The 27,318-nt window shown below is 43.9% G+C and overlaps 1 protein-coding gene across 1 annotated transcript; it reads left to right on the top strand.

Annotated features, from left to right (window-relative positions):
- Window positions 1-1,589: 1,589 nt before the first annotated feature.
- ALOX5 (arachidonate 5-lipoxygenase) lies at window positions 1,590-27,318 on the top strand. The gene is made up of 14 exons (XM_059851488.1): window positions 1,590-1,833; window positions 5,583-5,781; window positions 7,577-7,658; window positions 9,220-9,342; window positions 12,558-12,664; window positions 14,200-14,372; window positions 15,110-15,256; window positions 15,355-15,558; window positions 15,788-15,874; window positions 17,522-17,700; window positions 20,347-20,468; window positions 22,611-22,711; window positions 24,586-24,756; window positions 25,968-27,318. Exons 1-14 carry the CDS (start codon window positions 1,684-1,686, stop codon window positions 26,145-26,147), a joined length of 2,025 nt encoding a protein of 674 aa, XP_059707471.1. The 5' UTR covers window positions 1,590-1,683; the 3' UTR covers window positions 26,148-27,318.

Below are 27,318 nucleotides of genomic sequence, written 5' to 3'. Positions count from 1 at the left end.
TCCAACTTTACTGGCTTTAATTGCTCACTTTCTCTGTATTTGAAAGTTGCTGCCTCACTTGTGGGCAGAGTGCCTCATACTGAAAGTGCTACCAAAGTATGACTTGATTAGTTACCATCATACACTAATTTATCCAGTACAGAGCCTCACCTCTAACTGTACCACAAGTAAAGCACTCCTGAGGTGGTTTTAATTTAGCTTGTTATGCATATCTATCAGTAAAGATTCACAAGAGTCAGAGACGAGCTAGACCAAGTGCCTGACCACACAGAAATGAGGAGCTGGGTTTGATCATAGTGCAAAGATGAAAGGACACAGATGAGCAGCCCGGCCTCTCTCAGCACAGTATCACGCAGCTGCTGCTGCAGCAGCACAGGGGAAGATGATCAGTGAGATAACAGGGTTGGCAGCATGTAGTATTTGTTTGCTTGATTAAATACTTGAGAGCAGTATTAGTGGTCTCGGTGTCAAAGTGCCAGGTGTGCAGTGTCACTGCTATGGCTTTATTTCTCTGGGCAAGTTGGAGTCTGGAGGAAGCACCGACAGCTCTTCTGTTGAGAATGTCAGCATCTTAATGGCAGCAGGTGCTTGGTGTACTCAGGCTGGGGAGTATGAAAAGGGATGTTTAGAGGGCTTTGTGCAAATGGGGAACTGGTTGTTATGCACAGTTCTGATCTGCAGACATGCTGGCACTTGGTGTTACACACAGTAATACATAGACATCGGGGTGTTTCAAAAGCTTAGAGGGATACAGGGAATGAAGCATGGGCACATACAGGGGTCTAGCCCTGAGGAAAGTGTGAGCTGTACACAGATTTGCTCATTTGCTGTATAGAATGGGGGTGCAGTATGGTGTGAGTCACTATTCCTGGGAGTGTTCAAAAAACCTGGTTGTGGCACTTAAGAACATGGTTTAATGATGAATTTGAGTGGACTTGATGATCTTAAAGGTCTTTTCCAAGCTTAACAACTCTATGGTGCTACAATAGAGTGAGTAACTTTGGATGATGAAGAGAGCGGGATATTTGCAGTGCGTAGTGTGTTGTGTCAGTGTAGTGTGGGTGTAAGGAGCACACAGAAGAGTAGGTGTGCCTGCACACTGGAGTGGCTTGGAGGTGAGGTTACAGAGTGCAGAGCAGTTTAAGATGAAATCCTGTAAATGTAGAGGTGGTGAGGCACAAGGGGCTGTGCCGACGTGAGCTGTGCCTGGCAGGATCAGGACTACTGTGTGGAGCAGTGTGCTGCAGAGCCGAGAGCTCTGCATGCTGTGTAGAGTTGTGAAGCTGTGGAAGGTTTTCAAGAGGAAAGGAGAGCGTGGAGGGCTGTGTAAATCGTGGAGCTGGTGCACAGCGGGAGGGCAGGTGCACGGACTGAATCCAGGGTGCGGGGCAGGGATGGAATTCCGGATGAAGGGTAGCTGTGCCAGGACAAGGGGCTCGGGGCAGGTCTGGAATTCGGGTGAGGGGGTGCTGTGCCAGGGCAGGGTGCGGGCAGGGTGCCGGCCGGAGGCGGCACAGGCGGGATGGGGTAGGTGTGCCGGGCCGGGGAAGGGGCGGGCAGCGCCGAGCCGCCCTGTGCGGTGCCGGAGGAGGCGGTGGCGCTGGGCAGGGTCCAGGCGAAGGCAGGAGCGCGGCTCAGCAGCTCCGGTGGGGCCGAGCCGAGCCGTGCCGAGCCGCGGGGACCATGCCGTCCTACACCGTCACGGTGGCCACGGGCAGCCAGTGGTTCGCGGGCACAGACGACTACGTGTACCTGACCCTGCAGGGCACGGACGGCTGCAGCGAGAGGCACCTCCTGGACAAGCCCTTCTACAACGACTTCGAGCGCGGCGCGGTGAGTCCCGAGTCCCGCAGCGGCGCCGTCCGCGCCTTGCCCCGCGGAGCCCCGCCGAACCCTGCGCAGCGCCCCGAGGGGCTGGGCAGGGCTGGGCTCTCTTTAAGCGCTTGTGCCCCTGTGCCCGTGCTCAGGAGCGGGACGCTGAGGTGCCCGCTGCCCTGCCCGGCCGCCCGTCATCCGCATCCCTGCCCTAGGAGCTGGCCCTGGCTGCCGTCAGTCAGACCTTGGGAAAGACGGGGTTCTTTGGTGCTGACTTACGATGGGCTTCAGATCTCCTCGCACTTTCTTTACAAATACTAAAAGCTTCGTTGTGTTTCCTGTTGATAGGCGATGTTTAGGGTCAGGATTTACTAATAGTCAGAGCCCTATTATCTCCAGAGAATTAAACAAAGAGGTAGGAGCACCTAGTGGGAATTAAATGCCTGCCAAGAGAAATGCGTAGGGCAACGTCAATGAAAGCTGGAAAACAGCATGAATGTGTGAGGATGAAGTTGTGCCTGGGCTATCAGCTGTGCTCTTCTTCTTAGCCCAGATTTCTGCTGTTAGCTGTGCCCTGTCTTCTCTGTGGTCCTATCACTGTTTCAGCTATCCAAATGTAGTTGCTTATGCTCTGAGCATTGGTTTAGAATGGCATTTATTTATTTGCTTATTGTCTGCTCCGGAAATAATAGACTTCCCCCCTCCCACCCCCTTTTCCAAAATGTGTATTTTACCTGGAAACAAAATTCACAGTTTCTAGAAGGTCTGGTGAAATAGAAATAACTTTGAAAGTTTTAAAAAGATATTCAGAAGTTTGGAAGTTAGACCTCCCACCCCATGTACAAGTGGGTTTTTAGTGCCATGTTGCTGCTTTGCCTTGAGGTATGTTTTTTTCAACCATGTGGTTCGCAGCCTGAATTAGGTCCAGGGTCTCTTCTGTGTTAAACATCATGGACACACTTAACAGAAGTCAGCATTTTGTGTAGGTGTTGATGGCATGTGTGGTTGTGGTCCCCCAGATATTTACCAGCCACTGCTACTGAAGTTAATTTTCTTTCACGATTAAACATTCATTAGCTTAGGACCTTGTTACCTGAATCTCCCCAGTGGACATCCAGTCATTGTTTCTCTCTTATCTGCTGAATAGTCACATACTTTAGGCAAAACTGAACAACATTAGCAAGAGAGATTGAAGGAGACCTCAGACTGTCCTGCAAACTTAGGGTTAGGGCACTCTCCCAGGAGGGCTGAGCCCTGCCCAGCTCAGGAGATCACCACCAGGGTTTGACTGACCAGGCAGGTTGCTCTCATTCCTGGGCTGCAAAAGAGGGTTTCAGGTGGCTCTGATGGAGAGCCTGGCAGTACTCTGAGTTGGGCTGGATCCTGTCACAGGGAGAAAATGCCATGATGGGAGCATTCAGTGTCTGCCCAGCAGCAACAGGGGAGCTGCTGTGGGACCAGATCCAGCAGGAGCAGAGATATGTCCACTAGGTGATACAGTGGGAGAAATACTAGGTGATATAGAGGTGTGGGTGTTAGCAGCACCTCAGTTTTCCAGCATGAATTATTGTGGGCCATCAGAGTAAGTCTGTGTTCTCTAAAGTGTCTGGCTCACTGGACACTTGCAGTACAATGTGCTACGTTTTGCTTTTGAGGATGTTTTCTTGGGGAATGCAGCATCTTTTTCCAGGCACCTGTTCCCGTTACATGGTGTCCGAAAGACTGTGTCTTCATAATATGTTGTGCAAGGGAAAGAAGGAAAGAAAAATACCAGTACAGAACTAGAAAACTAAGAAAACTAAAACTGAAGAAGGCCAGAAGACTTTGAGTTTGGTTGGTTTGCAAAATGTAGCAATTGTTTTCACAGTTCTGCCTTTAGTGTTTCTTTCAATACCATCTTTTTATTTTTTTCTGCAAAGCAATTCAATTGTTAATCCTTTTCTAAAACAAATAACAGTTTTTAGTGGATGAGCAGAATTTTGCAACATTATTTTGTAAGTTGTTATCTGCTTTCCAAGTCTGGAGTTTTTTTCCCTAAATGTTGGGCCAGGGTCTGTAGTTCCGTTCTCTTCCTAATGCCTTAATTTGCATTATTGCAAATTGGGCATATTACTATATGTGCTTAAAGAGGGCATGGGCCAGATCTGAGTAGGAGATTTGCATGGCAAATATTGACTGAGGGAAGAATATGTGGAAAATCCTGAAGGAATTTGCACAATGGCAGCTCAGTTGTAGTTTTTCTGGCTTACTTCAAGCCCTGGACACAGGCAATGTTGAAAGTCATAGTTTCTTTTCTTTGCATATTGTCTTTTGAGTAAACTCCTCTGGTGCTGAGTATTTTCAAATTTTATGGTATCCCTCAGTTCTCTCTTTCCTTCCCATTCCCTTTTCATCTGCTTTTTTGCTTTTGTTGAAAGAAACATACTAACGTGTATTTCCAGAAAGGAAATGCAGCTCTTTGCACTTAGAGCTTTATGCTTACACAAAGAAGAGTTGTCTCTGCCATCCTTTTTCCAATATAAGAATGGTGAGTAGGAATCTCTCCTCAAAAAGAGACTCAGGTTTTGCATGAGATTAAATTGCTTGAACAGCTTGTACAGGAGTTTGGAATGTCCAGTAGTCTTCATTATTTCTGTTCTCTCACTCTCCTCTCCAACTGTATAAAAGCTGCTTGTGTCTCTGGTTTGCCATACAGCCACCCTGGTGTTTATCAAGGGACCTCATACAACAAATGGCATAGAAACCTTGAGCAACCAAGTGTCAGTTCTTACCTGCACCTTGTACATTCTCTGTAACCTGACACACCTCCACTCTATTAGAAAAATTGTCATCTGGGGTGAGCTCTTGGCAGTGCTGGCTTGGAGGCATCAGAAGCTGGGTGAGGTACCAGGAGGGAACCCTCCCTTTCAGAACTGCCATTTAAATTGGAACTGTGATGGTCATGAAAAGATTAAAAACCTCCAGGATCATTTAAGTTCATTTCATGTCCTTCCTGCATTACATCAACAGTAATTACTTTAGGGCTCTGGTAATATAGGCATGTAGGCTGTTACCAGAGGAATGAGTTTCTTTTGAAAGTTGGCTGTCAATGTGACATTTCTATCAACTCCTTGGATCCGATTCATATTGCTCTTTAATTTAAATCTTATGTGTACCCATCTCTGGGTGTGACATTGTACTTAAATTCCTTTGTACATCTGAGCCTTATAAACATAAAATGTATAATTGTCCAAATTTTGGCTGTATAAACATAAAATATACCATTGTCCTCATTTTAAAAAGGGAGAACTGAAGAAGACCAGGAAGCAAAAGACAAAATGGATTTTGGTGATCTGGATACTGTCCTTAGTCTGAAGCACACATAACTAACCCAAAAAGGTCTTTAAATTCCTAGTCCAATGTTCTAATCTCTTTAACATATTTCCACTCCAGTTGCATGAGTAGATGTGCCCTAGCAGTACCTCCTTCAGCTCTTGCTAGGAGAGTAGTGAATGGTTTCATTGGCCTGCATGTTTTTCTAAGACCTGCACACATTTCAAGGAGTAATACTCTTTTTAAGTTGCAACCAAAAATGTTTCTCCATTTCTGGAGTGGTTTGCATATTATTGTTTGTTCTTTTCTTTCGTCTTTCTGTTGGACTGCAGTCCAATAATGGGACTTCCTTTTTTCACCCACCAGAAGCTGGAGGGAAGACTAGGTATGCCTGGGTAGTGCTGGAGGTGCTTTCTGCATGTGCAGTGCATCACTGGCTGTATTCTGCTCTGCAGGTGGACTCCTATGATGTGACTGTGGAAGAAGACCTTGGAGAAATTCAGCTAATAAAAATTGAGAAACGAAAATACTGGTACCAGGATGACTGGTACCTTAAGTACATCACTGTTAAAACACCAGTGGGTGACTATCTGGAGTTCCCGTGTTACCGCTGGATTACAGATGAAAAGGAGGTTGTCCTTCGAGATGGAAGAGGTGAGAGCTGCTACAAAACAGATTTCCTGCAGAACACCTGGAATTCATCCATCTCTCCTTCCCATTTCTCCACGTACCTTCCAATCTTCTCCCTTCAATGAAGACCCTCTGCCAGTCCCCTGCTGCATTCTAGAGAGTGGCTTTCCCTGCTAGGAATGCTTTCTGAGCAGCCTGTTGGGCTGGGCACTGTCAGTTGGGTTGGATGTTTTGGGAAGCACATACAAGGAAGAGTCCTAACACTGGCTTGTTACACTGGTCTTGAATTTGAAGGTTGACCCTAATGCCAAATTTTTGACTACTCCACATCCCCATTGCTGGAAGCCCTTTTGATCTAATTAGAATTAGTGTTCCCTGTTTGTTTCATTCTAAACTCCTAAGTGGCCCATAATTAATTACCTGTAAATTGTCTTGTTTTCATGAGAATGAAATAAAACCCCAAAGTTGCTCAGCAGGTGCCAACTGAAACAGCAGCTTACTTTTCATTCATTCTCTTTGCATGCTGTCAAGTCCAGGACAAGGCAGGGTGATGGACTGGACTGCTCCAAGTAATGGTGACCAATGAGAAAGGTGTTTTTAGGTGTCTCTGACACCTATTTGCCATGATCAGGATCAGGGTTTGGACAAACTTTTTTCACTGATGTTTGCTTGTTCCTCTCTCTGGTACCTGGGGTAGGTTGGCTACTGTAGTGTTCTGCAGCATGAGTGCTTGGAAACAGCTGAAACAAGTGTGAGCTGGTAGGAAACAAATGTTTATATTCCCCTTACATTTTTGGCCACTCCTGGCTGGGGCATTTTGTGTTTGAAGTCTTTTGTCTATAGTGACAACTATGTGTCAGTTTATTTTTGGTGTTTCCATTTTTCATAATTTGCTTTATAACAACTGTACCACTTCCATGGAAGGCAGCTTTGTGTGGCTTTCAGAATATGGTGAGGAAAAAGACAAGAGCAAGTGAAACTTTCTTGGTAACCTGGACACAACCACCTGGAAACCATTGGCCATGTATGTTATCAGCTATATTATATCTGATATTTCCAGCCCCAACCCCAAACAGCTTTTGTCATGAAACTTCTACTGGTTTTATCTGCCTCCACATTTGTGTATGTAAAGTGAGTCTCGTACCTTGCCCCTTCTCTGATCACTAAGGAAGTCTCTGTGTTATTTAATGTTATATTGAATTCATGGTCAGAAGAGCAAAATGTCTGGAACTGAAGTCTCGTTGTTTTTTCTTTCTGTTCTCATGACTGGAAAATGTGATTATTGCCCCAAGCTGGCAGGGGAAGGCTTTGCTCAAGAGGAGAAGCTTGGAGATGTTTCCTGCACATGTCATTTAGCAGAGAAGATTATCTGGAATAATGTTGTGGTTTCTTTTATTGATGGAAAGTCCCCTAGATACTGAACTGTAAAATTAGTTCCCAAGGCTCTCTTCAGACCATTTAACACTAGATATGTACAGCAAATGTCTGCATTAGAAATCCAAGGTTTATATACACATGTACACAAATGTCTACATTAGAAATCCAAGGTTTATATCTAAGTAGAGACAGATATTCCTAGTTTAAGCTGATTTTCCCTTGGAAGCACCAAGTCAGGAGCTTATCTTGTTCCACGGATTCTCTGAGGACCTGTGTGTCCACTCAAAGGTACTAAATCAGATCATGTAAGCATTTCCCGCAGAAACATTGTGAAGGTATAGATCAGAAGTTTGAAGGTTTGAAAACTTTGCTGTCCTTCTCAACACCTGGGCAGTGATAGGTAGAGGAGCCTCATAGCCCTGTCTCTTTTCCCTGTGAACAGCAAAGCTGCCCCGGGATGACAAGACTCAGATCCTCAAGCAGCACAGGCGCAAAGAGCTCGAATCCCGTCAGAAAATGTACCGGTGAGTTTCCCACTGCTCCAGGGTCTGTCCTCATCAGGTCAGAGTCTGGCAGAGTATATTCACATTACCACATGCCTCTAATTACTCAGCTGCTGGATAAGAGAAAGCCTAAGTTACTATGTTGGCCATATCTGGTTTTTACTTAGATGGAATTCATTGTACAGTGATGATCACCCTGATGCAAGAGGCATTATGGATACTTGCACCTCAGATAAGCCCATCTGTGAGACTTCCATGGGAATTCAGTGGTACAGCCTCTGTGTGGGCCCTCTGGCACACCATTGTGCTCTCAAGGAAAATCTTCAGGGAAGACTTGAAGGCATATTTCATTTGCCTATTACAAGCAGTACTACGGTTTTAGAACATGATCTGCTTTTCCTGGAGCTTTTTGGCTGCTGCACCAAGCTAGCTTGAGTTGTTTCCTGCACCAGGGTGCAGTGAAAACCTGGCCCTGTTTGAGTGAACTGGAATGTGCTAATGGAACACAGTGGTGATATATAAAAATCTCACAAATGTATATTATACCTATATTTTTCACATATAAATATATGTACACACGTGTGTGTATCATACTTATATATTACATATATATTATGCTGCCATAGACATTTTTTCCTAATCAGTGTCATGATGAGAAAATTCTGTCTTTTCTCAGAGGGTAACTCCAGAAGGCATTAGACATTGCATTTTGCTAGAGATGTGCTCTGTTAAAATAACAAAAGATTCTTGCACTTGTATCTCTTTATAGGGAGACTAGGGGTCAGGGCAAAGGGTCTATTCAGAACTGATGGAGTGAGGCTTGGTGTATGTGTTGTTTATTTCATTTGAACAAGAAAGGCTGTTCCATACAAATTACAGGAAATAGAGCAGCGGAAAACATGGTTCAAAACGAGGTGTGCCACATATTTTATTTACATATGCAAGAAGGAAGGCAAAACCATTTGCAATTTCAGGGAAATAGCTACTTAAAATTCTGATGCATAGCTGATAATACACAGTGCAGTCTGCGTGTGGCAGGCAGTTTGGAAATGCCATTGAAACAGTATTCTTTACAATTCACTTTCTTTTGTTTTGATAAAAATGGGGCAAAGAATGTGTGCCATGACCATTAGGAGGTTGAGCAGTCAACTCAAGACTCCTGGAGAGGGCCTTTTGAAGGAATCTAAATACATGCCTGTGTAGTTTTAGCTGCTGTATCTCAGTTCTGCAGAAGTTTAGTCCCAAGAATGAGAGTGCATTGAGCAGCTGTCCCCTCCTCTCATAATGCATTTGAAGATACTGCCAGTTTCAACCCAATGTGGCAAGTGTGTAGAAATATCACAGATATTAAGTTACTTTAAGCTTTGTGAAGGTAGGTGGCTGAGTAGATACCTTCCAGTCTGCTTCAGGATTCTGTGGGGTACTGGTAGGTGTTGATGTGGTGCAAATCACTTATTTTGGCCTAAGTGAATCTGACACAAAATTCTATTATAGCAGTGAGCCACCAAAACAGCAGAGGTCAGGACACAGCTCCCATGCTGATAAGATTTTATGGTTAGTCAAACCTCTCTTATTTTCTCAGCTGGAAAGAGTGGCATCCAGGCTTTCCCCTGAGCATCGATGCCCATTCTCACAGTGAACTGCCTCGTGACATCCAGTTTGACAACGAGAAGGGAATTGACTTCATTCTGAACTACACAAAAGCGTAAGTGTTTGTGGGACTTCAGCAGTCAGCAGAATCCCTTTTGGGGCAGGGCAAGGATCTGACCATCTTTTAGTTTTCCTAGAATCTCAGAATCGGATTATTTTCTCCGAGTGCTGGATCAGTAGCCAACCAAAGTATGAAAGCAGGAATTTAATGGATGTGTTATTTTATTTTTTAGTTATCAATATTTATGTTTTTCACATTGGGGACTGACTAAGCCTCTGCATTCTTGTTAGCCATGGTTTTGGCTGTAGGCAGATGGAGACACTGGTGAACATTGGTGGAAAGCATCAGCAGGACTGCAGGCACCTGAGACCTTGAGCTTCTCACTCAGTTCTCAGCATTGCCCCCTGGAGATGCCTTTCTCCTCTGACTGTTGGTGATAATTGAGTCTTCTGGTGGCATACACAAAGAGGGTCATTATCAATGCCCCCTTGACATCCTGCTGGAGAAAATCTCTTCCTAGCAGCTCATCAGTTATCCACACCTGAGTGTAATCTGCTTGGGGCAGCCAAGTTACTGTCCACCCACTTGCACATACCATGTCATTGAGGAAAACATTGGATGGCCACTGGATGACCCTGTGTAATCAATCCTGCAGAGCTCTGGAATAGCACAGTGTCAATGAGGCAGATGGGAGCTCTCTGACCTGTGAGTCTCCTTCTGTGCTGTCTCAAATGCCCAGGTCATGCAACGCTGTCTCAGATATCCCATCATACTATCAGGTGGTGGAATAGTCTGACATGAGACAAGACTGGTCCTTACCTGTCAGAGCATTCTGGGTATTTTATTTATTCATTTATGCAGCTAAATTCCACTGCCAACACAGTCAAATCAGCATGGTGTTAGCCAGTGCAAAGCAGCTGTTTCCCATCTCATGCAGAAGATCTGAGTGATGCAGGAGCAACAGCACCTGAATGCCAGAGATGAGAGATTTGCCATTAGGAGACATAAGCAGTTTGGAGGCTGCATTCCCCTTCCAGCAATCCCATCCTGCCAGGCTGTGGCATGTTGTCAGAGGGCCTGAGTCACTGCCAAGTGAAACTTGGAAGTGACTCAACAGAGTTCAGGGACATCTATCTTTGTCATTGGCTATGAGGGGCCCTCCCCATGAAATAGGAACCTGAAACTGTGCTGCTGACAGCCAGCCATCCTGGATAACTGGTATGACACAAAACAGATTTTTCTGAGCAATGGCAATGCTTCTTGTCTGGCACATTTGGCTGAAAAATCTAGACCTATGTTTCTGGTCAAGTGAATTGTGAAAATCTCTGGAGAAGAGTTTGATAGCCCTTATTTAGCTATCCTGGTGTGCTTTGGGAGCTTGGAACAACTGTTTGCAGGAATGGAGTGGAGAAAGGGGGGGAAGGCATGGGGCTTGTCTTCAGTTTGAGTGCAGTAGGAAGGAAGACAGAGAGGTGTGTCTGAAATCCAAAGACAAAGTGTAGCAGTGGGCAAGGAGAACTTCTAAGGGAATATGTGAGAGGTGGGAGAGTTATACGCTACATAGGAAGATGTGGAAGAGGGGAGGGGAAAGCCCTTTTTCTTGGGACATGCAAAAATGAACTTAGAGGGTGATACATCTCAGATAATCTTTATGCTGTTGCAAGGTTGGATTTTTGGATGCTATTGGCAGTGGATAACTCTATAAATTTAAAGGATTAATTGTGTGTAGGTGGAGATAATCCTGAAGGTGCCTGGTGCTGATGTGACCTCCACTATCTAGCAAATGGAAACTCTCAGCCTGGATTCTGTGCCAGAAATGCAGGCTTGTGTAGCTATTTTGGACCAGTGTTGCATTTGAGCAGATTAAGTTCTACAAGCAACTCTGACTTTTTTTTCCTTGCTCTGGTTTCTAGTGTGTGCCAGAGACTTCTAAGTACTTAATTTCTTGAGGAAAGCATATTTTTGTTTCCTGAGTCCTTTGGAAGTTTTTGTACAGTGATTCTGTGTCCCTGTTGGGTGTGAGAAGACCTCTGGAGAGGCCATCACCTGTTCTAGCCTAGACAGCTGTGTGACTTTTACTTCCAAACATGCCTCCAGGCACCTCTTACCCTTGACTGCCATCTGCAGCAGCAGAAGCAGCCCATTCTACAGGCACCCCATCTGGGCTTAGTGCAGAAGCAGCTCCTTTGTTTTGTCTGCATTGTGGTCATGCTGGTCTAGAGCCCTCCTTCCAGAAAGCCACTGGCTGTTTCTCCAGGCTCTTCATCCTCTCCAGCCAGTTCTGATCCAGTCTTTCCTCTGTGTTTGCTGATTATAAATCCAGCCTCCTGAGATTCTCCTCAAATTCTTTTTGGGAGGCTTTCCTACAGCACTGTGACTTTTCTTTACTTGTTGTCTGCCCTGCATATCTTGGTGTGCTGTGTGTGCTTTTATTTGTGTGTTTGAAGTGTTAGTGGGAAGCCAGCTTTCTTTTTCAACTTCATTATTTGCTTTTGAGTCAAAGTAAATGATTTCCATCTAATAACAGCAGTTTAGCATTTATGCAATAATTTAGCACTCATCATTTCAAATGAAGGGAACTTGCTTGGCTGTGCTGTATTTGCTGAATTAGCAGATGAAGTCAGATATTTCTGGCTCCCAGCCCGCTGTGTTCATGTGATGTGTGCAACTAAGAGCTTTGGTTTCTGAGGTTAGATGTGAGCATCAAGTTTATCCAGCAGCTCAAATAAATAGAAAACTCTCAAAAACTCAGGCCTCACACTCTTGGGATCCAGTCTGGCCTTTGTTTTGTAGATACTTACAGTACCAGTTGTTCTTTTTAGGAATAGTGGCTGCCTGATCCTGGGTTATCTTCTGACTTTATGCACCTCTCTGAGTCTTTGTGTCACCACATCACTTTCTGAATTGATGTTAGTAGTGCCCTCAGCAGTCTTAGCTGAAGTTAATCACTGACAATGTGTGAAGCACCAGCTTTTCTGACTACAGTTTTTATAGGTCCGAGAGCACTGCCACTGCAAGCGGCTGAGAACAATTCTAGAATGGAGTTCTGTAAATGCAATAGCAGAAGTTGGGCTCTTGTTGTGCCTTTCAGCCTTGTGTGTAAAGGTACAGCCTGCAATATTAATTCTGTAGGGTGGCTACTTCCACATTCCACTACCAAAGTTTATTGTGTTTAGATGCATAAAAACATTGACAATAATAGGAATGGGTATTGAGAAAGCTGGAGATTATTTTTTTTCCAGATTTGTTTTGCTTTGGTTTATTTTTAGGATGGAAAATCTTTATGTCAACCGTTTCATGCACATGTTCCAGTCTTCCTGGAGTGATTTTGCAGATTTTGAGAGGATTTTTGTCAGAATCAGCAACACAATCTCTGGTGAGTTTATCAGCATTTGCTCATGTTTGCGTCATAGAGTGACTAATCAGTTGTCTTGTTTGATCATCTGATTAGGATGGATGTGGCTGATCTGCTTTTCTGCTCTCCAATAAATAAACTGTATTCTCTGAAGTTTTACTCTTCTTCAGGCTGCCTAGGGATCAATTCACAGAAATAAGAACAATTATGCTTTTCTTGGGTATAAACCCAAGCACACAAGGTGGCAGAAGTATTAAAAATTAATTACGGCCATTTGTTACGTTTAATAACATTGCTTCCTAAAGTACTTTTAACACAAGAATTAGATATGATCTACAATAAATTTCATTGATAATATTTCCATATTTATGAGGAAAGCTCCAATTCTGTGACATTTAAACATTAAGCATCAGTCTCAGTTATGTTAATACAAATCTGTTTGCTTTTTTGCAAGCCTTGGCAGAAACAGGGAGAAGGTGGTTCAAGGCATTTTTCAGTCATGCAGCTTCTGTCCAAGGTGCTGAGTAATTTTTTTTCTTGATCTAGACTTCAGATACAGCACCAGACTCATTAGGCAGTTGATGGAGGTAATGTAAATGTCATTTAATATAAACTTAACTTTTTTCTGCTTTATGAAAAAGCATTGTGGATTTAAGACTTTTTTAAAATTATCTCTGCATTCCCTTGGGTCCTATATTTTTATTATTTTTTCCCTTTTTAGAAAAATTAATTGCTTTCAGAAAAAGTCCTGCCTTGTTTAAACTAGCCAGTAGTGAAAACTTCACTACCTTCATTTTTCTCCTGAAGACACCAATGGGGTTTTTTTCATATTAACTGAAGTGACAACATGACATTACAAAACAGAACACTGCAACTATAGAAAATATGCAGTAGTACTACATATGTAATACTGAAGAGATGGAGTATCCAAAACTAGAATTTTATGGAGATGCTAATCTGGGTTTATATTAGCAATTGAAAAATAAATAGAGGGAAAACAAGTCAAACAAGCAAAACAACAAATGAGGAATTTTACTGAAGAGTCCAAACCCTCCCCCAAATTTCTTTCACCCAGCTCTAGCCTAAAAGAACTGCTGCAGCCACTGCTGGTCTTTCCCTACACACATTGATGTGCATTTCCCTTCTCCTGCTTGTGCCACATGTTTTTGAACTTACCCCTCTGTACTGCATGCCCTGTGAATTTGAAGAGGGGGATTTAAAAATTTCATGGAAGACCTGAGAAGGTGGTTTACAGATGAAGAGAGTATTCTTCATAAAAGTGAAATATTTTATTCCTCATTTCTTCTATAAATGGAAAAACAAGGTATCATCAATTTAATTCTTCTCAGTGTGAGAAGAAATGATTTAATTTTCCATGTAACTTCAGTGATATTTGTTAAAAGTCAGTCACCTTTTGAATCCTTTTCTTGCTTCTTTCTGTATTCAAAGTGGCAGTGCAGTTTAACAAAAAGGTGAGGGGGAAAGGAGGAATTCTACAATGCACGAGGTATTGATGCTGCACAGATATTGATGCTGTAGGCTTGCTTTTCCTTTAGAATATGTGATGCAACACTGGAGAGAAGATTTTATGTTTGGCTACCAGTTCCTGAATGGATGCAATCCCGTGCTGATCCGGAGATGCACAGAGATACCCAAGAAGCTGCCTGTGACCATGGATATGGTAGAATGCAGTCTGGAGAGGAACCTGACACTGGAGGAGGAAGTGAAGGTATGGCTCTGGGGCAGGCTGGGCTCCACCTGCTCCTTCTCACATCCTCCAATCTCCAGAGTCTGTTCTGACTGCCTTCAGCCACATCTCCTTTCTTCAGGATGTGTGATAGGTCATGGCAAAGATGCTTGTCTCTGCAGACTGGCACTGCTCCAGTTGGCTCTTCTCCTGCTGTCCTGCAGCTGCAGGCCATGCCTGTCTCCAGGTCCAGAGGAAGAGCTGTAACCTGGAGATGAACAATCCTTTGTCACTGGTTTTCTCTGAAAGGTTAGGGATTGACTGAATGCCTCAGAGGGGAAAGGTGCCTCTTGCTTTCCTGGCAATCTGGCAGGATTGTTCCCACTAACATGCTGAAGAAGGGTTGACAAGGGTGATGCCTTGCTTTTGTTTGTACAATTAACACAGGATTCTCTTCAGCTGGCAGTGTGAAACCTGCTTGCATCTGAGTGACTCTGCATGAGTACCAAATAGATAGATGCTCTGTGCTGAAAGGCTCACTGCCAGACTATGCAGATACAAGTCAGGCAGTTTGTGCAATGGTTCTTGCTGTCTCAATGGCATCATTCTTGAGCTGCCATGAGCAAGGGCAGGCCAGGAGTAACTTGTAACCACCAGGCTCATGTCAGTCTCTGGCCAAGACTTCCCATTCCTTTGTTCCAAGCTGCTTGCATATCATTAAAATACACCATGCTTCTCTGTTTTTTTTTTTTTTTTTGGTTGGTTTTTTTTCCCCACAGCAAGGCAACATTTTCATTGTGGACTACGAGCTGCTGGATGGTGTGGATGCCAATAAAACAGACCCGTGCACAATACAGTACTTGGCTGCACCCATCTGTCTGCTGTATAAAAATCTGGAGAAAAAAATTGTACCCATTGCAATCCAGGTGGGCTTGCTGTCAGGGTCTTTAGAAGGCCACACTGTTTGCTATCTCACTTTAAACATAAAGGACTTGGGCTTTCATGTTCTTTTGATGTCTTTCAGCTTGGTCAAAAGCCTGGACCAGACAATCCCATCTTCCTTCCTTCAGATGCCGCATATGACTGGCTGCTAGCTAAAATTTGGGTCCGCTCGTCTGATTTCCACATCCACCAGACAGTGACCCACCTCTTACGGACACACTTAGTGTCAGAGGTGTTCAGCATAGCTATGTTCCGGCAGCTGCCTGCTGTGCATCCCCTCTTCAAGGTTAGCTCTTGCAGGAAGGAAGGGTCTCTGTGGGGTGGGGTGGAGTGGTTATCACATCAGTTGGACAAACCAAAAGGAAGTTCTGGTGATCGTTCAGCTGAAATAGTTTAACTGGCTGCCCTGCAAGATAAGATACAGCTAAATCACCAGGACTTCAACATTTACATCTGGCTGCTGTTGAATTCAAATTGAGAATTTTCTTTCTTTCATTGTTTGTTTTGTTTCCCAGCTCTTGGTGCCACATATGCGGTTCACAATAGCCATCAATACCAAAGCCCGAGAACAGCTTATCTGTGAATGTGGCCTCTTTGACAAGGTGGGTAAACTCCTTGTGAATCTTCATTGTTCATGTCAGTTCATCCTTGTCTAGGGTTCTTTGCTCTTCATGGTTCCATATGTACATATCTTATAATCATCACATGCTTTGTTCCCTGACCTTTCTATTAAAGGGCAAACATAAGTAATGCCACCTGAGAAACAGGCACACAGAGCTGATGCCTTGTTGTGCTAAAGATGTTCTCTTTTACCTCTAAGTAGCCAAATCAGAGCTGGCCAATGTCAGCCAGTATCTTGCTCATTGCTGATGTGCCTTTGGGTTATAATATAGGAGTGCACATAAATTCCTGCACATGTATCCACATAGTTAAGCCCCCAACTTCTTTTAAATACTCAGTTATTCATCTGTGGGTGAAGGGATTTGTGATTGCAAATGGAAACCTTCATCACAGACAGACACGTAGGTAAGACAGATTTCTAAGACCACAAAGAGTGTGTTTGGATTCCAGACTGTATTCTTGAGTTGCCATAAGCAGCTGAGCTGCTAGGACTGAATCCCAGCTTCATCTGAGTCACTGAAATGTAGCTGTATGTCATACCTTTATCAATGGTTTGGGTGAGGGCTGGCATGCATCCTTAGTAAGTTTACAGGTGACACCAAGCTCCCTGGGAGAAATGGAATGCCACATCTAGGAACCTCAACAGCCTGGCACACAGCAGTCTCTGTGACAACATGCTAGGAGTGTGCCATGGAGTTTGGGGAGGTTTCAGAAGCCCTTTCAAAGAGGGAGCCTGTGTTTCAGGACACCTCTGTCCTTGTTACACCACTGGCACCAGGCCAAAAATAGCTTCCTTGCTTCAGAGTTTTTCACCCAAGTAGAATAGAGGGGTCAAATCCAGACACCTTTCCTTGTTGTCTATACTCCACTTTGCATCCCTTTAAACACAAGTGTCATGTACATACCCCATCCATGTGGGATGAGTGTGTGGGTAAGACCTGCCAGCAAGGATCTGGAGTTGCAGAATTTTTTGGCTCCAATGCAGACAAACAACCAGCCAGAGGATGGCAAATGTAAGGTCACAACTGCTACAACACTATATCATATGCTAGAAAAGCAACTTTTGGGAACTCTTGCACGGTGGTTATCTGAAGAGTTTTGCTGTGCTGCCTGTTGTGGACATGCTGTGTTTTTCAAATGTAACATATACTGAAACCCTGGCCACTCCTCATTAGTCTCAACCCAGCTGGATTGATCTGGCATTTTTTCCAGGGTGACTAAGGGTAGCCTGCATCCCTAAAAACTTGCTCCTAAACTACTCTGTAACAGCACTGGCAGTTCAACTTAAGCCTTCTTCTAACACACTCAGGGCTGCCTTCCTTCACACATGTACAGGGTGCAGGGAGTACCATGCTTTGATGTTGCTGTACTTTTTTAGTGTATTCCAGGATAAAGCAGTACCCATAGTGCAAATGTGGATTCAGTGATTCATGGGAGAGGTGTGAAATCCCTAAAGTCAAAATGCACAGTTCCAGTAAACCTCTGCAGTTTGGTACTTTGTGTGCTTTTCTCCTTGAGAAACAGATTCCCCAGCATTCTGTATCCCATCTCCTGCTAATTGGTAAAGCCAGTTTTGGCACAAAGGGAGCACATCTCCTACTGTTTCTGTCTTGCTGTTCTTTCTGCAGGCAAATGCTACAGGTGGAGGAGGACATGTACAAATGGTGCAGAAAGCAATGAAGGATTTGACTTATAGTTCCCTCTGCTTCCCTGAGGAGATCAAAGCTAAAGGGATGGACAGCAAAGAGGATATCCCCTACTACTATTACCGGGATGATGGCATTAAGGTCTGGGAGGCTATAAAGAGGTAAAAGACCATAGTTCTAGATACTGGCTAATAAAGTCACAGAGACACAGACCTCCTTTTTGATCTTCATGGAATCTTGCAAACAATATCTGGGCTGGTTAGTCACATAGTGCCTTTTCCATCCAGTATATCTTACATGAGGAAAAATATTTAGTCACACACACACACTCTTGAAAGACTGGTAATTCCTGCTTTTTTCAGTTCTGTTTCCTTGCATTCTGCATTTCAGAGGACCCTTTACAAGTATGTACTCTTCTACAGAATTTAACAGAAATTTAGTGAGTCGGAATTTAGCCTGCAAAAGGAATTTCGTTATTTTTTTTTTTAGCTATGCACAAGCCAAGAGAGGACTCAGTTCTCTGAGCCAGCCACATGAGCTCATCAAGGTTCTTGTGGACTGAAAATATAAGCTTGGCTTCCATGATGGTTCTCTGTTGAAACTCAGTAAATTAGGTATAAACTGGTTGGAATAAAACTTTTCTTAAAATGCCTTAAAATTTCAAAGTCTGGGTTTAATCAGGAAGGGCAGCAATTCTGAGAAAGGAGAGGTACTGCAAGGCTGCTCAACCACACAATCATGGCTCCTTTTCAGATCTGAAACACTGCCTTGAATGATTTATATGGATTTTATTCTGCAGTGGCATTTAATTTAACAAACAACGTATTTTTGCATGGCATAAGTTGCTTACCAAATATGCAGCTGTTTCTGATCACATGACTTTTGAAAAGCAAGATCATTAAAAATCAGATCTTTTGTGTGCACAAAGTAGGAGTTTTATGGTGCAAGGATAATGCTGGAAGTTCTGGGGACATCTTTGTCCCCTGTGTTTTCTCTGTTTTAACAAGGGCTTATCTTGCAATATTTCCTGCAATTGTGAGTGCCCATTTGAGAGAAAAGGAAGTTGTTACTTTGCTGTGGTTGTTTTCTTCATGTTGTCTTTTTTTTTTTTTTTTTTTTTGCCCTCCTCTTTCCTGTGTTTTCTTTGTGGATTGAGATATGCCTTTCAAATACCAGCTCATACTTAGTCAAGTCAATTCAATTTGACTGTTTGTGGGTGTTGACCTTGCTGGAGGGTGATGTTACACTGCCTCAAGCTTGGCTGGGAGCTGTGAATGATTTGGTTTATAAAGGGAGTGGGCAGTGCCCTTCTGAGGGTGTGAGATCCTGACCCATGAACCCATGGTCATGCCTGTGTCTGCTCACCAGGAATCTCCTACACTCTGCAGGCGTATCAGTCTTCACTATTTGATTAAATAATTTCTATTTCCACCATTACTTCACATGCTGTAGATGGCCTAGGCCTAAGGAAGCTGATAAGGTTGTTCCCACAGAAACCATGAGTCTCACATAGCAAATTTGTCAAGTCCTCTAGTCCTCTTCCTGTTTCTGATCTAACTGCAGATAGATACACCAACCCAAAGACATTTCAGCCCAAAAGGTCTCACCCACACTTCATATACTGACTTCTATTTGTATGAAAGGGGGTCTGAAATATTGCCATTGTTTGAGAGGAGGATCCCCTTCCTGTATCACCTGGCACCAGTGCCAAATGCTTGGAGACAGAACTCATGGAGAGCAGCTTTCCCTCTGCATGTTGCAAAGGTTTTGTTTTCTTTTAATTTCCTCTGAAAGCTAAAATTACTTAAACTTTTGGTGTTTATTCAGTTATTTGACTGCCTCATGACAACTCTTTATCGGCTGATAGGACCCACATTGACAGATTTGTACACGTCTCCAAATTGCAATAAATGTATAAAATGTACAAATTTCTATTTTATTAAGGGATAAATCTCTGTTGGGTAACAATTCTTCAGTCAGCTTCTACAGTCAAGTGTTTCACCCTATGGGCTGTTGTCAAAATATTTAGCAAGAGATTTAGCAAGGTACCTGCAGAGCTAAGAGAATATCTCAGCACAACTCCATTAACCAGTCATTCAGTCGTGAACTGCAGCTCTTCAGGAAATCAGGATTTCCTATTTTCACTGCTTTCAAAACTACTTGTGTTACCTTAGTGTTTTAAGAGCCTTTCTTTCAGAGGTGAGCCAGCCTGGGAAGCTTTCCTGGGAAGAGGCATCTTGAGAAGGGGAACTGAGCAGGAAGGTGTCTGCTGTGAACAGTGGGCATAGGACTCTAGACCTCTTCTTCCCAGGAGGAGTTCCCTTAAGCATCTCACAGAAAGGATATCCCATGGGAGGGGTCAACTATTATCATTCAGGAGCAGCTTTGGTGTGTCCCACACACAGGGAATGGTACTGGTATCACAGCTTGGGAACCCCACTGTCCAGTGGAGCCATGTGGATATGCAAGAGGGAGTCTGTATGGAGTGAGGAAAGGATGTAGATGTGATGACAGAGGCTGTGCAGGAGCAAAGCCTCAAATAAGAGAATAAAGTGCACAAGATTTTTCAGGGGTTGCAGCGAGGTCCAGGATCTTTTTGTTGGGGGAAGAAGTGGTGCTGCAGTCCTAAATGAATTAACTTGCCTCTGTTAATTGCCACTGCTTGTGGGAAGGAGATAGGAGGATTTTGAGACCTTCTCTTGTCCTTTTCTGTTTCCCCATGTAGCATCTGCAAGGTCAGAAGATCATCTTCTGGAATGGCAGACTTGCATTCTCCTTTCATTTTGTTTGTTTGTTCCTGTCTGCAGTTTTGCAGAGGATGTAATTCACATCTACTATGAGAGCGACGAGGTGGTGTGTGAGGATGTGGAGCTGCAGGCCTTTGTCAAAGACATTTATGTCTATGGAATGAGGGGTGTGAAAGCCTCAGGTAAGGTGTGATGGCCCAGCTGGGTCTGCAGCTGGTCCAGTGCCTGCTGGCAGCAGGGCTGAGTGCACTGCACAGGTCAGAGACCTGCTCTCTCCTTGGGCTAAAGGAGCTGGGTTTTATTGTGAGACCTGGCTCAGGCCATCTCTCAGGAGACAGTTCCTTCCTATGACACAGATTCTCATAATGAGCTTGAGCAGCTCTTGTAATGTCTCTACACAGGGGACAGGTCCTTTGGTTTAGTCTGCTCATGCTTTAAGCACTAGGGCCATGTCTGTGTTACAGTCACTAGGCAGATAGACACCAAGGAGCAGTGAGGCCCCTTGAATCCTCTCCTCCAAACCTCACACTAAATAAGAACATGTAATAACTCCCAGGAGTATATTGCTGCATTTCACACTTGTTCAGCATTTATATCATCATTGAACTATTCTACTCTCTTCAAGATATTCATGATTTCCAAGAAATATTTTCCTTTGCTCTGTCTCTTCTCACTGCCTCTCTTTTCTTGCAAACCATTACTTGGCCATGACAGCTCTCATCCATAACACGGCTCAATTTGCCTACCTGAGTGAATACTCCCCTGTTGTTCCCTAAACATGTTGCTTTTCTCTTCCACACAAATTTTTTTTCCAAGCAGATTTTCAGGAATTTATAGAGGTGGCTGGGGATTCTTCCTATTGTCCTGTCTGATTTCAATCTGTTAACACCTGTTGGCCAGTGAACTAGGGCAGATGGCTGTGGTGTTGCATGCACACATTGGAGTGCCAGATGTCCAGGCAAAGGTGTGCTGTTTCCAATCATTATGTTCTGGTGGATAAAAGGCTTCTGGGTTCTATCTGCCTGGACAAGCAAAGGTTCATTTTTGTTTGTCTAGCTGTCTCAGCAAAAGCTTAGAAATGTTGTTCCTCCTGGTAAGGACTTCATGCTTGACCTAAGCATCATGATGTGAGACAAGTACTGAGCCTTCCAGGGCTCCAGCTGGGGTGGGATGCTACAAGCACCACTGGTGGGAGGACTGCCACTACAGATGGGAAACCTACCAGGCTTGTAGCATCTCTTTCTGCACTGCTGCTGCTCCAAGGGCTGTATCATAGAGAAAGGAGATTTGGCAGGGTCTGTAAAGTATGGGAGGAGGATAAATGAGGGAGGCTGTGGCACCTGTTTCTTCCCTGGGAGGGCTGCTGTGACTGGGAGAATGCCAAACTCCTTTAAAGATGAGCACAGTGTACTTAGAACAGCAGGACACAGGCGGGGATGGTGCATCCTCTCCTCTTTAGGCTTGGTGCCTGGCCAGAGCTGCCTCTTCCCTCTTGCAGGCTGAGTTCTGCATCAGGTTGGTGGTGGAGATGTGAAGCAGCTGGCACGGGCAGCCTGGGCAGGGGCAGCTTGCCCCTCTCTGTAGCCGTGCTGGGAGCAGTGGTCAGGTTGGGCTGGGACAGGGGTACAGCACAGGCCTGTGATTTAGTGAGGACAGGGGTGATACAGGGCTGGGGTTACTTCAGTTGCAAAATATTTCCCTAGTGCCTGACTATTCTGTTTTTTCTTTATATAACTCTGATTTTTCTCCTTCAAAGACAGCTTAATGCAACTATTTCTGTTCCTCATTCTGTTTGTTTTTCAGAAGTTCTCATTTCCTCACTTCCCATTTCAGCAAATCAACTCTCCCTGCACTCTTTCTTGCAATGCACTTGATTGCTGAACCTCAGACCTTTATAAATACAAGCACATGGTCGCTTCCTCCTTGGCATGAACCTTCCCTGCTCGCACTGCAGACTGAAGAAAAATGGAGCACCTGAGGTCCCTGCCCTGGGGACTCTGGGAGTTCCTTGCTGCAGGGTAGGTAGGACAGGAACACTGGTTTTTAAAGGCATAACTATACTTTTTCTTTCCCTTATGGAGCACCACATACTTTGCAAACAGTGGTGATGCCTCAGAGGCTTGTGTGAAGTAAGGCTGTTTTTACAGCTGCACAGCCAGGGCACAGAGAGGTGAGGAGCTCCTGTTGGACCACACAGCAAGACTCACAGAATGCCCTGCTCTTCAGACACTGCTGCACAGCCCTCTAACCCATGGGTTTTGATAACTGCTGGGTGGCAGGGTTACTTCATTGCTGGGTCAAAGCTTTTCTTCTCCCTCATTTAGGGTTCCCTAAGATGATCAGGACAAGAGAGACACTAGCAGAATATCTCACAGTGATCATGTTCACTACATCAGCTCAACATGCAGCTGTGAATTTTGGTCAGGTAGGAACTTGTGGGAGCTCTATTCTTCTTTCTGGGCTGGGAGGTACCTCTGCCAGGGCAGGGTCTGAGAAGCATTTTTTAGTAGATATACAGAATTTCATTACTTTTTTTTCTGGTCAAAGTAACTGCACAGCCATCTACAAATCCCTGTGAAGTCTGTGAAAACTGAAATAATTTGGAAGCTCAGAAAGGCATTTCAAGTCCTCCATAGGTACCAAAGATCAGATTAGGGGTTCTATCTCATATATTTTAGTTTTGTTGATTTTATTACAGGAATATTTTTTTTAAGCATTTAAATGGCATTGCTGCTCATTTCTTGAGTTTACAAACCAAGTGGCAATTTTGAGCTTCCTCTATGACATTTGATGTATCACATACTGATTACCTGTGTTATCCCTGCCTGCCTTGACTCACATATATCTGCCCTGAATCTATAGTAACAACCTGCCTTTCAAATTCTGTTTCTTTCAACATCAAGGCATTTTGGAAAGCAGATTTAACAGCCAGAAGCAAATCACTTTGTCAGTCGCAGAGCTTTTTCACTGAGTGGGTGGTCAGTCACGGGAGCAGGCTCCCCGGGGAAGTGGTCACAGTCAGAGTTTAAGGAGCGTTTCAATGATGCTCTTAGTCTGATGGTTTAGTTTTAGGTACTTCTGCAAGGATCAGGGAGCTGGACTAGATGATCCTTATAGGTCCCTTCCAACTTGAGATATTCTATGATTTTATGAGCTTTTTTTTTTTTTTTTTCATGTTCTCACTTTTCTCACTTCAGGCATAGGTGGTCTCTGAGGTATCATCTCAGAGATAAGCAGAGAGATCATCTTTCTTATGGTGGTTATTCCCAAATACCCTACATCACTTTTTATGCTGACCCTCCTGTCCACCCCTGTAGCTCAGGAGCCCTGGGGAAGTTCTGGAACCTGGTGTCTAATGAGGTCACACTATTGCTGTGGCATGTCCATGATCAGGGACCTCTGCAACTGTTCCCTTCTAACTTATCTTTACAATTGATTGAGACAACTCCCAGTGCTCCCCTCAGAATATCCTGTCTGGTCAAGTACTACAAGAAATCATCTCTCAGTTCAGCATACAGAGGATATGCAGCCCATCACTAAAAGGATCTTCAGCCATGGAACCAAAAGGCAGAGAGGGCTGAGGGGAGGAGGAGGAGCAGGAGGTGGCTGTGCACTTCCCCTCAGGCAGAGCAGGGGATATGTATGAAGGTAATGAAAAAGTGCTTGGGAAAGAAAGGGTTCTGATAACTGCAGCATCTTAGATGGTGGCAAAACTCAGGGTCATATCTGAGGCAAAATGAGACATCAGCATCTCACTCACTGCACTGAACCAGGCCAGAAGTGACTCTGAGTTCCCAGTCTGCTGCTCACCATGGCCATATCTGCGTGCCATATTCCATATTTCTAGATGAACCCACATGCTTTATCTCTGTTAGTATCTGAGCACATGGGCATTCACTGTGGGCATGTTCTTGGAGGAAATTTAGCATAAAAGAGAAGCTGGAGTAAAGGCGATTGCCTCAGGCTATCAGAAGGTAACTTTGTTTCATAAAATATTTAAGGCCTTAGCCAGTCTGCTGAATTTGGGCTGTGTGGCACATGCCTGTGGTTAGCAGAATAAATTCTCCCATTTAGGTTACCCAACACTCTCTCTCTTGTGAGTCCTTGAGCAAAACAGTAGGGACTTCCTTGCCACCTCCAGTCCTTCTCTAGAACTTCCCTGTCATTAGTATCTTCTCTTTCTGAGGGGCTCCTATTACAGAAGCAAACTCCCTGTTGGCAAACTCCTGATTTTCTTTGGTGTGTTCCTGAGCAGCAGGCAGTGCAGGTTTTCACTGTGGTCTCTTGCTCTTTGTGCAGTATGACTGGTGCTCCTGGATTCCCAACGCCCCACCAACAATGCGCTGCCCTCCCCCAACAGAAAAGGGCACAGTCACCATCGAGCAAATTGTGGAGAGTCTGCCAGACAGGGGACGTTCTTGTTGGCATCTTGGAGCTGTCTGGGCCTTGAGCCAATTCCAGGACAAAGAAGTAAGTCAACCTCCCTGCTCTAGGTGCTGGAGATGTGAGATCATGAGGGCCAAGGCAAGACGGCACTGACTCAGGAAACTGTGGTGCTGCCCTGTGCTTGACTTGGCCATTTCCACTTTCTGTGGAGATGTGTCAGAGCTGTGGGTTTGCCTGTGTTCTGCCAGATGCAAACCAGCTCTGACAAAGAAGTTGTATTTTTACTCTGAGGCTGTCTCAGCTATAATCAAAGTTTTTAAGCTTGATCATGGCGTTGCTTGAAAAGGATGTTGGTGTGGGCGGCAGAGGGCTGCAGAGGCATAAGGGTTGTCCTTGCAGTGCTGGGGAAGAAGGTACAGCCGTGCTCTGTCCCCATGTCCTGTTCCTTTGGAAAATCTGCTCCAGTGCCATGTGCACTACAGCTGTGTCTTGTGCCTGGCAGGTGAGGAGTGAAAACAAAGCAAGCCTACAGAAGGCTTTGCAGGCATGTAAAGCCACGAATGGCTACAGATCTGTAGCCATTTCCCTCATGTAAAATGATCTTGTAGGTACCTGGTTGTTTCACACAAGGGCTCTGGAGAATGTGTTTTGAAATCCTTAAGTAGAAGATGATGGACAGAGGGTACTTTAAATTCAGTTTCTCTGTAAGAAGAAAGCAGTGCTAGCAGAGAAGCTTGTACTATGGGAAATAGCTCCCAAAGTGCCCAAAGCAATGCCAGTGAGCATATTGGCAGTGCACTTTTCAGAGCACCCTTAGAGTCCAAGCTGACTAAAGCAACTGTCGTATTGAACTCTGAAGGACAGTTTGAAGTCAACAGAATCTTCCACTGTCACTGAATGAAGTAGTCATTTTCCTTTTAAACCTCTGGCTGTGAATTCCCCTCTAATGCTATCCTTTTTTCTAGCAGCATAAATGTATAGAGAGATCTGGCATAGGAAGCTCGTCGGACTGACCACTGCCTGAATAAAAGTGCATGGTTTTCAGTGGATGAGGTCTCTTTAGGTCAAGGAGTGCCATGTAAACACCTGAACCAGCACCACAGAAAGATGCAGTGATGGAAAGCAGCAGCCAGCAATAGAGGGAAGGTGTAGGCTAGCTTAAGTATTGATAATACTATTTTAATAGAAGCATTTGTGAGGAGAGGCTCTGGGTGGTGTTCTGCCAAACGGTATAATATTGATAACTAATTGCCTTTGCTTTCTCAAAGCGTGGTTTCTTGGTGTTTTTCAATCAGCTGTTTCTGGGCATGTACCCAGATGAACACTTCGTGGAGAAGCCAGTGAAAGAGGCTATGGCAAAATTCCGCAAGAATCTGGATGAGATTGTCAGCGCCATCAGCGAGCGCAACAAGAACAAGAAGCTCCCTTACTACTACCTTTCCCCAGATCGCATCCCCAACAGCGTTGCTGTTTGAGCACATAGCCAGGAGAGTTTGAAGGCCTGTAAAGCTAATGATGCTTTTCTGTTGTATGCTCCTTCAATTAGCTCCTCAGAAGTGGATAAGAAACCCACCCTCTCCATCAGAGCTTGCTTAAGTCTATTTGAACTTTCAAAATAAATTTGGTTATGACCAATCTTGCAAACAAAATCTAACTGACAACCCTCTAGGTCAAATTTGTTACGATTTTTTATTTTTCCAGGATTTTTAAACTAATCTTAGAATCAATAGACATGTTTCTAAATAGACATGTTATCTTTCCCTCTCCTTGTCAAAACAAAGTAATCACAGATTTGCTTACTCAATGGAAATTGTATCATGAGCAATAAGCAAGTCACATTCTTAAATCCTTCCTGTTTTTAATAGGTGACACTGGTGACATTAAAAAAATGTTACATTTAAAGTTATTGTTTTGAATCTGATTAATGTGAAGTATTTTCACTACCATCATGAATATCCTAATCAGGATGAAAGTAGAAGCAGGAAATTTTTTTGACATAGCTGATGGGGTTTTATTGCTTTCTTACCAAGTTCATGTGAAATGACATCTCATAGGAGATGAAAATTTTGTACCTTCTTAAACCTAAGTATTTTCTACATGAAACTAGGAGGGTTTGTTTTAGCCTCTGCCATCAGATTTGGTGTCATTCACATGTAGGGACAAATGCTCTACTTAAGGCAGTGTCAGCAAGCACAGACCTAGCAGCACTTATGCTCTGTTTGTTTCATTGCTGAGGCTGTGGGGTTTGTGGACAGTTTCTTCTGTTTTGTGGGGAATGAAGAGGCTACTTTGCATAATGGAAAAATTTGTGGAGAAAGCTTAATTGACAGCTTCTAAGAGGAATCTTAAGATTTGGCCAATTAAGCATTACTGACATGTTCCATCTTAGTTAAAAACCACTGAATTTTGTCTGTTTTGTTTAGAGGTGTTTATGTTCAAACACTTGGGCTCTGGTAAAAGTTGAGAAAGCCACTGAAAGAAAAACAAAATTGAGGTTTGTGAAATTTAAGATGTGGTTTTGCTGATTAGAATTTGGGTTTATGTTTCTGAGAATTTGTTCCTTGTACTTGATCTGCCAGTATGCGGTATGTTTTCTCAATGTATAAGAGAGTTTCTTGTGCTAATAAAACAAAACTGAACATATAA

Source organism: Haemorhous mexicanus, chromosome 7 (assembly GCF_027477595.1).
Source record: "Haemorhous mexicanus isolate bHaeMex1 chromosome 7, bHaeMex1.pri, whole genome shotgun sequence".
Lineage (NCBI taxonomy): Eukaryota > Metazoa > Chordata > Aves > Passeriformes > Fringillidae > Haemorhous > Haemorhous mexicanus.
This window is presented reverse-complemented; position numbering and strand designations above follow the sequence as displayed.

Bases quoted from the DNA above. Each gene is read 5' to 3' on its own strand.
- ALOX5 (XM_059851488.1), top strand. From the start codon at position 1,684: ATGCCGTCCTACACCGTCACGGTGGCCACGGGCAGCCAGTGGTTCGCG. The intron at 12,665-14,199 runs GTGAGTTTATCA...CTTTTCCTTTAG, and splicing joins AATCAGCAACACAATCTCTG to AATATGTGATGCAACACTGG. The intron at 17,701-20,346 runs GTAAAAGACCAT...TCCTGTCTGCAG, and splicing joins GTCTGGGAGGCTATAAAGAG to TTTTGCAGAGGATGTAATTC.